Source organism: Plectropomus leopardus, chromosome 1, assembly GCF_008729295.1.
Source record: "Plectropomus leopardus isolate mb chromosome 1, YSFRI_Pleo_2.0, whole genome shotgun sequence".
NCBI classification, from domain to species: Eukaryota; Metazoa; Chordata; class Actinopteri; order Perciformes; family Serranidae; genus Plectropomus; species Plectropomus leopardus.
The window spans coordinates 9,373,663-9,385,895 of record NC_056463.1 but is presented as its reverse complement, the minus strand read 5'-3'; the positions used below and the strand labels follow the sequence as shown (position 1 = coordinate 9,385,895).

Below are 12,233 nucleotides of genomic sequence, written 5' to 3'. Positions count from 1 at the left end.
AAAATTGAAAAGATTTACATTTTTTGGAAGTCATTTTTGCATAGAACCAGGACTGTGGATTTCCTTTCCTCCTTTCTTACATTGGTATCACGCAAAGGAGAGATCTCAGAATCGCATTTGAACAGCAGGAGTTAAGCCAGCAGTAAGTCTCTGTAATAAGATAGACTTGTGAAAAATCTGAGGCTGTCCTTCAGGTGTCGTGAGTGTGAAAGCACCCTTTTTCTCTTATACTTTTTGTTTTACATATCTTTTTATCCCTAATTAAAGGTACTATAAGAAATGAAAGTACTCCAGAAGGTCTATCGCCTAGTAACTTCACACATAAAATGTCAAAGGTTTTCATTTCATGTCATAACATCTCGTCACAGATGTCTCCTCAGATCACACTCATCCCCGTAGTCATAATCTTATGAAACCACATCATTAACTGCAGTTTGGCATCGGACACCACTATCACTTGACATGTTGGCGTATAGCTTTATGTTTTGGTCTTGGCTTCAGTGTGTTATCATATGACCAGTTAGATATTTCCTGCTGATGATTTCATCTGTGAGGACATGAGAAACCCATGAGTCTGGCCAGGGGCTGAGAGAGGCAGGAAACTGAGGTGTTGGAAAGAGTTACAGTCTGTAGACAGTGATGGAAAACCTGACCTGAAGATGACAGCAGTCTCTAACAGACACCCAGAATAATCTGTGTGGACAGGTAGAGGCCGAAACTGGCTCATCAGGGTCAGGTGATGTTGTGTCCCCAATGTCATTGTGTTAAAATAGAAACTTAAGGGGAATGTGTTTGTTTCAGTCACACACAAGGGTTGAAGATCGTTTCAGCATCAGTGTAAAATGCAGTATGTGTCCCTTTGCTTCCTTCATGGATCTGTGCACAAATGGAACTTTTCTTTATTTCTCTGCATTGAATGGCTTTCATTTTGTAGCCACGTCAGTGGCGTGGTTTAAGGGATAGCAAGTCTGAGAGGCTGATATCCCGAGTTCAAAGTTTAATGGCAATCGATTTCCATGAAATCTGGTTCAGATGTTGTTGATGCCCACACAATGAATTTGACATATTTTTGCCTCTGCACAAGGGACAGCATTATGTTTTCAGGTTGTCCATCGGGCCATATGTACTTGCATCCATGCCATTCTCACGAACACATTATCTTAGCAATACATTGAGGGAATATCCTCAAATTTGGCACAAATGTCCACTTGGGCTTAAGAGCGAACAGATTTTGGTGGGCAAATGTCAAGATCACTGTGACCGCACCAAAAATATTTTTGGTCATAATGCAAGAAATCATATGCTATTTATGACATAATTTCACGCAAATATCAAATAAAATAAATTGAGGTGCTGACATTTTATATCTAAAGGTCAGCTTCATTGTGACATCATGACGACCCACGAAAACACTCTTCTGACCTTTCAACGTCATATTAAGACATTTTGTTAGATACTGAATTAGTGACATGAGTCTTGGGTGACCACCTTCAAATTGTGCTGATTGTACAGATCTTCAAAGCATTGTCTACTGTCATGGTTACATATGAGTCTGCATCGACATGGATGGAAACTGCAACCTCACTGTTTAGTGGAGACAATTCTATTTTTGGTTTTGAGAGTAAAATCTCAGTAACTACTGGATGGATTGCCATGAACTTCAAGAAACACATTCATGTGCAAATCCAATCCCAATACACTTTAAAGCCGTCAAATTTACATATAAAACTGCTAAATCAGCACTTATAACAAAATGATCCATATTCGCTAATATGGCTCATTGATAATCACCATTTGGCAAAAAATAAAAACAGTGGGGCATCTCTACTTGTTTCTGTATCTGTAAATCGTTGATTAAATTTTAAATATAAAAAAGAATGTTTGTATTTTGCAAAATAAATCATAATATCAAAATGATTTTCCCCGATATCTTTTAGCCCTACACACAGCTCAGATTAAATGTTGTTGAGATCAGCAGTTAATAAATAAACTTGAAACATATTTATGTACCTGAATTTGTTGTCATTATTCCAGCGTATGAAAGTACAGCAGGGAGGTACATTGACGTCATGAAATGAAACCAGATATCGTCATGTGTTCTCGTCATTATCTTTGCTGGTCTTAAAGGCTGAATTGATTCAAGCTTAGATCTTTAAACATAATGGGCATCATATCAAAGAAAATATTCTCTCAGTGACCATAACACCCACAAACAGTTCAGACCAAATGTTTTATGAGGGCTGCAATAATTATATCACATTTAAGCATCAAGGTCTACTTACAAACCAGTCATGATTTCTGTTTGTGTCAGTGAGTGACTACTTCAGTGGCGACTCATGCTTGCTAACAGCCCTATCATTAACTTGTACATTAACAGATTCCCTAACAAATACACACACGGCACACACCAACACACCCATGTGAGATATTTATGTGACCGATGTCCAGTATGCTGGGTGGCTAGGTGCCATTTTGGCGCCTTTGTCTCTATGCTAGGGTGAGCAGCTTTCGTAAGTTGACACCTACTTCTTCATATGTCATGTCATGCGGAGGAGGTCTTTTTGCATGTTTGTGGATATCGGTGCCGCTCTGTTAACGCCAGTCTGGCAGCGGAGAGTAACACGAGGCCACAAGGAGCTGATGCAGTGTGTAAATTAAACAGGTCCTCGGGTTGCTGTGCCTTTTTTCTCCTTTGGTTTTTACGGTATAAAAGTGAAAGTTGTATTTTGCAGTGTTAAGTGAAGAGGCCATGTAGTTGTAGTTTTTAGTGCGGCTGCAGTCTGGGACAGCCGGTTGTAAAAAGGCTGACATCTAACCTTGCTACTGTGCAGTCAGGATCAGGGGGCTTTGGAGCCACACCACCCTCTTTAGATGGATGGGTCAACAGCAGCTATTGGCCCAGTAGTGTCCTGTGAGGGTCAGTGCCAGGACCACTTCAAATGTGCAAACCATAATCCCCCTCTGACATTAATATTTTCAGATGGAGGCAAGCAGGGAGCACGGTGGGGGGTGGCAATGTAAGCAAGGTCTTTTTGGCTGGCCTTGTTTCATGCTGGCAGTGGTGATAGACACTAAAGCCATTACTCATGGTGCAGGCATGTCCAGAATGTATTCTTAGCCCCTGTCTTCCTATCAGTCACTACAGAAAGGTTGGAGGGTCAAAAAATAAAGAGGTAACCAGTCTACAGGGCTGTCTGCACCACCGCTGTTTACCAGGGAGGGGGGGATATTTTAAACCTGGGAGAGCTCACATATTTACCCCGCTGAGCTGGACTCACTTGCCATTTGGTGCGGTGAAGACGCTGGAGACCACTGACAGGAGAGAGGAGGCAAACACAGAAGCTCGCTGCAGCTTTTACAGATAGAAAACAATCCAGAGAAGAAGAGGAAGAGTATCAAAACAAAAGAAGACTGAGTTGAACTGAAGGTTTGAGGATAAAAGCGAGAATAGAGGGGGAGACACTTGTGGGAGGCGAGAGATAGCCAGGCTGAGCTGACTTTCCCCCCAGAGGAGGAGTTGCAGTTGCCGGCCAGGGCAGGTCCCAGGGCTGGCAGGGCTGGCCCTACTGCTTCTCCACCTCCATTCCTTCCTCCTCTTACTCCTCCTTCTCCTCCCTTTTACCATCAACCAAACTGCTGTGCAGTGATGAACTTACAGGAAAAGCCCGTGAGCAACACAGGAATGCTTAGAAAATCCTGCCAAATGAACTTCTCTGCCTCAAGTGAGGGAAACTCCAGAGGTTGAGCCTTCCATAAGAGGACCTCCCTTGCAGTATTGACTATCACCCTTCTGTCTTCTTATCTTTTTTTTGTTACACTCACTGGTTGAGTGCACCGAGAGACACAAGGGATTTTTTTATACACCTTTTTTTCCTCCATTTTTGCTTTTGTAAACCGGAACAGTGGCAACCTTTTCTGTAGCCCGGTGCAAGGACCAGCTCCACTCACCCAAGATGAGCCGCTGGCTGAAATGCACCTCCATGCACTTTGTAGGTATTCATCAGTAGTAATTTTAGTCACCAAGAGCTTCTTTTATGGCTTTTTGTTGTTGTTGTGCTTTAGTCTTAAAACTGAACCATGAAAATTGTGTTTTAAAGTGTTTTAGCAGTGAAGGAAATCTTCCTGAGGCAATTATAGTTAGTGGATCAGTTTTATTTATTGCATCACAACTACAGTCTATTGTGCTTGTTGTCAAAGTGATGTATCTATGATATGATGATTTTCTTGTTATTTAATTTCAGTGGATTGCTGTTATGGATGTACAGATTGCTTGTGTCCGGTTATAATTTGTTGTTTGTGTAATCTCTGTTTGTTTTTGACCTTCAATCCTAAGCACCATTAAGTGTGCTTTTCACAAGCCTCTAAAGTACTCTCTTCCCATGCTTAGCAGCCATCACTCATGGGGGGGTGGGGGCTAGTGAAACCACAGCACATTCTTGGCACATTCTGCATTAACTTGAGTCTATTATTGTACTATAAAAAAGAAAAATTACATTGCCAGTATTCTTTGTTGTTTTTGTATCAGAAATGGACTTTTTATGCATTTTTCACTGTTGCATTCATTACTCAGCTAAACGAATTGGAAACAAAATCATAGTGTTACTCTACTTTTAAACTATGTAGGTATTTGGTAAAATATTTGATTTGGGAAATACTGTCAACTGTATGTCTGACTCTTTATCATCGTTTTCAGAACACAGACTGGAACAAGTATGATGATCGGCTGATGAAGGCGGTGGAGCGCAGCGAGGTGGACAAGGTCGCTGCTGTTCTCAGCAAGAAGGGCATCATCCCCACCAAGCTCGATGTAGAGGGACGCTCAGCGTGAGTAAACATGATCATATCCACATTCAGTGTGTGAAAATAAGAAGCTTTTCTTTGTTTTTACTGTCTGCTGTTCCTTTTTAAATATTTCAGTTATTTACAAATTCCAGACATTGTTGCTGTTTCCCTTCCACACACTCTGACAGCGTTTCCCAGATAAAGCAGTTTTAGATGGGAATTCCTTCACAATTAGGTCTTACTCAGAAATAGTTTTACCTCTTGCCTCCAAAACAAAAAACCATCCCGCCTCCCTCGGAAATTTCCCGTGGCCATGGTGACCCTGTTGCACATGTCAGCTTTAAACCTTCACCCAGCTGCCCTGCATATGAGAGGCATCACAGTCGCATATTATTATGTGTCCATTTTTATATCCTGAAATTTCTCTTTTCATGTCTGTCTGACTGGAGGTCAGTGTGGGAGCCGGTATAAAGAATGTTTGTGGCCACTGAAGGCTTGACCACATTGACTGGAGACTGTTTGTGTAGTTCCCACAGGAAATGACTCCCTGCAAACTCAGATCAGATCCACTGTGGCACTTGCAACAGCGAGTGATGCATAAAAGCCCAGCTGCAGGCTATTATCAGGATAGGTCGACGTCTTGAAGGACTGTGTTTTATATGGTATATTTTTCAGTTTGAACCTCAGGTTTGAGGTTGTTGTTTTTTGTTGAGAGTTGTATTTGCACACCTCACTGGGTTTCATTAGGAGAACAGAAAGGTAGGTCAGGGAGAAATGAAAGGTGCAGGGTGAAAAGCAGGTCAACCGAATTGAAACATGTACAAGGAATTCTCGGATGTTGCATCTTAATCAAACAATACCACAGATATTTCAGGTATCTAACACAGACTGTTGTTTTTGGTCCTATTAATGATCCTAATGGCCCAGGCTTAGAAAACAATGCACTGAGCTGTCTCAAAAGCACAGTTTTATTGCTAGATGTAACCATATTCCAACAGCAGCCTTTCGGGAGTCCTGGCGCCCTCAATTTAATCCCAGATATATGAAGAAGTCTCTGGTCTCTGGGCCATGCTTTAGGTTTATTTTGATAAAGGCTTTGTTAAATCATAAAACCATGGAGCACCAGATCCCAGAAGCGAAGGTGCAGAGTATTTTCAGCAGTGTGTGAAATTCTCTTGTGGCTCCATTGCACGGACCAATGATTATGCACATGCCTGTATGTGTAAATAAACACACTTTATACAATTATACACACAACCTGATAAATGCCTGGTCTCATAATAAGGTGCTAGAATTTGTCAGAACTAAATACGGTTGTTGTGCACAAACATCGGCACGCTCATTATTTAGTGTTCCCCTGCAGGGCGGACAGACCACAACTAGTTAACCATAAAATCAACACGTTGAACACTTATGGAAAGAGGTCGCACTTTTGCCAAGTTTGCCCAAAACAAAAGTGAACCACAATCGCAACTCAGCAAGTCTGCTTTTAGTTCAGTGGGCCACACACAGACCAACACGTGTCTCCGGCCTTCTGGCCTCTCCAAAAGCCAGCACAGGAATGTCGAATGGTGATGCCTTGTAATCATGGACCTCTGTGGGGAAACTAATTACAAACTGTTACCCGCGATATATAATTTGGTGTGCCCTGGATTAGCCTCATGTGTTCAGCTAATTAATTCAGCTCTAACTGTTTTATCACGGCTTCCAGCTGAGTAAACAGTTTACATCTCTGCAAAGGCCTTAGGTGGATCCCACCGAGGTAAACCCAACCCATCACACCTGTTCATTTTAGTGCAGTGGTGATATCTCGCTGACGAGGGCTTAGCAGCAACAGAAGTCCACATGACAGAGCGCCACTTGAGGCAGTGGCCCGCTTGGCCTTGCAGCATGAAACAGGAACAGAGTTAAGATCTTGCTGCGTGCCTATTGTTTGTAGGATTAGCGGAAATGAATTTTGCACTAAAGTGTCTTTTTAAGAATAACTAAAGCAAGCTGTGAGTTTCACAGTTGGATCTGCATGAGGCTGAGGCTGAACTTTGGACAGATTGAGAGCAAAATTTTAAGTCAGCAGCAGCACATTAGTGCATGCACGTGCTGTGTTGTAAAAAAAGTCAAGGAAGACAAAAGATCAGCAAACATGGACTTCATGAAAAACATAATAAGGACTATATTTTCTTTAAAGCTGCATGAATCCAATTATTGTCAGTAAGGGACAAAGGAGCTTGAAACCAAGACAGACACTATTAGTTGGTGAATCTAAAAGTGCTCTGCATCTTGGATGCAGTAGAATTTGAAAGCATGCAGTAAACTCAGTGTGTCCAGAGATGCACCCTAATGATAATGCTACATTGTGAACAACAAATCCGTGTTAAAACGTCACTGTGAAAAACAAAACCTCCACCGTTTGGTAAAAAACCCATAATATTATTCAATAAATGTAAAACAGGCGACTCCAGTGATCTCCCCACAATTGACTTGAGACTGAGGGATTTTATATAAAGTAATCAGCAGATCTGATCGACATGATGGAGTGAAAAGTTAACTGGAGCTAACAATAGCCCAGCTACAACACTGTTGCACTGACTTTAACCGTTTATTTATTGTCACCACTAAAATGCATTTTTACTCATAAATAGGAGGTGTCGCTCGTACAGTTCATCACTCCTGTGTTGGTTTTGACTGGATTTACACTACATGTCTTAATGCCCAATTCTGATTTGTTGCCAATATCTGATTTTTTGACTGCCTGGTTACAACTGCTCTTAAAAGTGACTCAAGTCTGATATCTTGTGCTTTAAATGACACTCATTTGAGTGCCTGAAATGTCCTGATAAGCTTGTTTGTTTCAATACAAACCCTGCATTTTCACCTTTACATTTTCTTTAGCCCCACAGGCTTAAAAGAAAGGTAACCTCTGTATTTGACCATTGGCTTGAGCCCTCGTCCTCCATTTTTATTTTTTTCCGCTTTCCGAGCACATGTAACTACATCATTAAAATGCTCCATCATCGTATTTTTAATTACAATTTGCAATGCCAGGGAGTATCTGACCTGTCTAGTTAGACTAAAGACTCCTTTGTAGATATCCAAATCATATTTTATTTGATTCCACATATGAATGAGGCCTGAAACCGAGATGATTTCCTTTTTACATGTTCATGATACATGTCTGATCTGTGCCACATGAGAGAAGAAAATTGGAATTGGGTCATCTAGCCTTCGTCAGAGTCCTACTGTCTTACCTTCAGCTCTCAGCCTGCGTTCACCGCAATGCTGCTTCTGTTCACCGCCCTAGTCTAGCATTAGCATGAGCCTCAGATAGCTAAACAGCACAGCCAGCAAACAACTCTGTGTAATTTTTATAGCTTTATGCTTAAGCGTTAATCATCTGGACTGCCTCGGTTAGGAGGGCCTTTGTCAGAGGGCAGGGAGGGGCATTTGTTTTACAGTTTGTCACACATCTGTAACACAATCTCTTTAAAGCAAGAGTCTCCTAGTGGTGCAACTGCATTATACAGCACATGTATGCAACCTTCTCTGATCATTACTCCACACTGCCCTCGTCTTTTAAGTTATTAATGAATATTTATATGATAAGTTAAATTATTATTGGAAATTTACTGATAATAGATCTCTATCTATGATTTGCTAAACTGTGTGACAGATTGGAGGGGAAGAAACTGAGTGATGTATGAGTTAAAAATATAAAAGAAAAAATTAATCTTGAAAAAATGAACTCATTTTGGTGGAAAGATTTCCATAGATTTTTTTTGTTTAATTTGATTAATTTTTAATACATTTTCAACGTACACGAGTATAACCATATTTCTAACCACGTCATCAAACACGAGTTTTAACACTTTGACTTGTCAAATACACCAAGCAACATCACAGCTGTACTTAAAGTCTTGACTTTTGTTTAAGCTGTAGTTCGTTTTCCACAAACTCCTGAAAAAGGTTTTTAGCTCACTAAATGTTTCCTCATCAGCTTGCTGACCTTTCTGCCGTTTTCCGTTTACAGAATCGGGTTACAATTCAGTATGGCTTCATTGTGAGTGACTGCTTTCATAATATATGTAGTCATTGATTTAGATTCAATTAAAAATGAAAAACGCTGCTTTAAAAGTTAGTTCGTTGACCAAACAGGGTGATCAGTTTTCCAGCTTTGATATTTGGGACGTTGAGGCTTCTCACTGTCTATAAATACATCAGAAGACTTGCAGACTTCTTTCAAAACACCATGCAGAAATATTGAGGAAATACATATATGCAGATTTAAGGTTGTAGATGGTGATAAAAAAAGATGTTCATCTTATAGTACATAACCTACACATTTAATAAACACTAATCAGTGAGGAATTATTCGAAGCTGCAGCAGGTTTTTGACATTATCGTACACTGTCTGCGCTTCAGCTCCCAGCATATACTCTCGGGTTTACTCTTCGCTGTACGCTCTCTAAAAATAGCAGGCCTATCCTGTAGACTGACAACCTGAAAGCCACTCAAGGAGCAGGTGTGAAGATGAAATGACATAGCTCAATGTGCCTATACTCTTAAGTCAGACCCATTAGTCTCCTAAAATTCATCTCGAACCATTTTTACTGAGGTCTCCAGCTGGGTGAGCAGTAAGACACGCTGCTGTTTTGTTGGTTTCTTTGTTGGTCTTAGCTGAGCTGGCAATAGTTATTAACTTGGGCGAGTTAAGTCTCCTCAAATTGAATCTGTCTGTGTTTGATGTCTTGAATATAGTCATAATGTGATAGCAAATACATAATTTTCAGTCTAAATCATCTAAGTGGCTGTTAGTGCCACTTACTGCCATGAAGGACTCCATTACCCCAGTTCTAGGTTGCAGTTATGTGCAGTATTATTGACTACGTTCACAAACATTCCTCCAGTTACCTTCTGGAAACTGCGTGGCTCATGAACTTGGAGTGTCACATCACTTCTGTCCCCCTCTCTTGGATAGCTCTGGTCTGCTTCCTGTCTGCCGTTTGCCCCCGAGAGGTCAGGACCCTCCAGAGAACCAGCATCTCGCGGCCATCAACACGGCTTTTAATACCCGCAGCAGTGTTGAGGTGACAGCCTAGCTGTCTCCTTGGCAGATACCTCGGGGTTAGTGTATAAACAGGTTCATGTGACTTGATGGGTGACAGACTGAGATTGGTTTACACACAAGTGCTTTGCAGAACTTCATGGCTGGTGGTGGCGGCAGTGCTGCTGTGGGTTAAATCAGAGGAGGGGAGCAGGAATGTTTCCAGTCAAAAGTGATGATTTAAGAGAAGCGTTGGCGAACGGTTGGCAGTGGGGAAACTGCATAATTGAGGAGGCAATTACAAAAACGATTATGCACTCTTTGAGGCTATTAAACATGGATACAAATTTGACAAAACAATCACATTTAAAGGTCCATTTCGTAGCTGCTGTAGGGCTTTCAGTCGAGCCACTTGATCCTCATTAGCAGATGGAGTGTGACAAGTTGTCATGAAATAGATGACAGATAAATGTTTTTTTTTTTTTTGTTGAGCATTTAAAGGCCTTCTCATCCTTGCTGATTTGACAGTTGAGTTTCAAGGTCTCAACTGCTGGTTCGAAGTTGTAGTATAGACTAAAAACTTTTGAATAAAAATAACTTGAAGTCAGTCGCCTGCCTAATAACTCATATTGCTTGTTACCATACACTGCACTTCATTTAGTTTTTTCACATCATGCAAACAAGACAGTGGACACAGAGGCAAAGCTCTAATGAGTATTTTTGTTGTGTTAACGGGGTTTTTACAGAAAAGGCAGCTATCAAAACCACCAGTCGACACTTTATATAGTTGTAACTAAACATTTATCTGTGATTTGACACAGTGCAGTAGTAAAGCAGTGGCCTAGCATTTATAGCAGATATGCAGCTGGGGGCACTGTGGGTAGTTAAGGTTGACACATCATAATGGTAATTGAAATGCCTGCTAAAGACTGAAGGTGGACAAACTGCAGCTTTTGTTTGTACTGTCATGTTTTACATTATGCCATGTTAAATGCATATAATTTAAGGTAATTAGAGAAGGAAAGAGTCCAGCTACTCCTGCTAGAAAGCAGTCACATTGTTACTGCAGTCAAACAGGGGCTGTATTCAGCCCCAATAAAATGTAGCAATTTAAATTGAAACAGTGGTGTAGTGAACACCCTGTTGTGTCACGCAAGTCCACTGTCTGTTAATACAACAGGGTTTAATTCAATTCAGTTGGGCTTTATTGGTAATGGTGAACATGTTTATATTGCCAGACAAAGTGTAACATAAATACAAAAATTGTATGTACAATAAGTGAAGACCTGCAAGAATCGGGTTTATATAAACGGCACTGCTGATTGGGTAACAACTCGGACACACCCACCAATGAGAAAAAATGAACCTTAAAGCCTGTTTCACGCAGTTTCAAGGAAACATGTCGATCAACCCAGAAACTGTAGAAAAACGGTACACAACCTTTTCTAGATTTAACATGCCTGGTATCTCTAGCTAAGACAAGCTTGCTGGCTCAGATGTAAACAGCCTCTCTGAGCCAAATGAGGACTCTTCTATGTCATCTACCCCCAGGCGGGTCCAGCCTACACTAGTTAACCTTTTACCGGTTGTATTTGAGATATTTTTAAATCAAAATTGATCCTTGTTTGTGGGTAGGGATAAAAAAAGATATATCTCCTATTATTGATAGACTTTTCAACTACTTTTTGGGAGTAGAAGATGACTACAATATGCAGCAGGTGAGAATGTCTTTAGGTCCAGTGTTGTAGGATTTAGAAGCATGTAGCAGTGAGGTTGCAGATTGCAACCATCTGAAACTCCTCCCATATGCCGAGGGTGTAGCAGAAGTGTGCTGGCTGATGCAAAAACATAAATGGCCCTATCTAGAGCCAGTGGTTTGTTTGTTTTTTTCCAGGCTACTGTAGACACAACATGGTGGATTCTGCGGCAGAGGACCCGCTCCACGTGTAGATATAAATAGTTCACTCTAAACACAAAGATTCTTAGTTTCAGGTTATTATTAGCCAATGAAAACATTGCTGTGAATGTTATATTCAATTTTTGCCAATAAATCCTCCTAAATCCTACAGACTGGACCTGGACTAAACTTTATCAACAGAATATTTCCTCAATTTATATAGGGTTAGAAATGAATTGGGGACACAGAGTGTAAAAAATTATAACCTTGGACACCTTTTATTGCAGGCATGCAAAATCACAAATACCTCAATATCAGTATTGCGAAGATGTTGTAGGGTTGACTATTGGTGCTTACACAAAATATTTACACAAACAGAATTTTTGATTAATGATAATCAGTAATGTGGATTTAAAGATTAAGTAGGTAAAAGCAAATAATAGAATAGCTACAATAGTCTGGTAAATTCAGAAAATCACATCACTTGTAATACAGCCTTTTAAACCAGGAAAAAAC

The 12,233-nt window shown here is 40.6% G+C and overlaps 1 protein-coding gene across 2 annotated transcripts in view; it reads left to right on the top strand.

Moving 5' to 3' along the window:
- The window catches only part of uacab (uveal autoantigen with coiled-coil domains and ankyrin repeats b), a 55,371-nt gene that overhangs the window by 21,718 nt on the left and 21,420 nt on the right, over window positions 1–12,233 (top strand). Inside the window, exons 1-2 of one of the 2 annotated variants that reach the window (XM_042491517.1) lie at window positions 3,297–3,989; window positions 4,694–4,824. In XM_042491517.1, the coding sequence (XP_042347451.1) occupies window positions 3,954–3,989; window positions 4,694–4,824 (167 nt within the window). In that variant the 5' untranslated portion in view covers window positions 3,297–3,953. Of the gene's footprint in view, window positions 1–3,296; window positions 3,990–4,693; window positions 4,825–12,233 lie in introns of those variants that run through there. The other variant, XM_042491508.1, reaches the window with a different exon arrangement.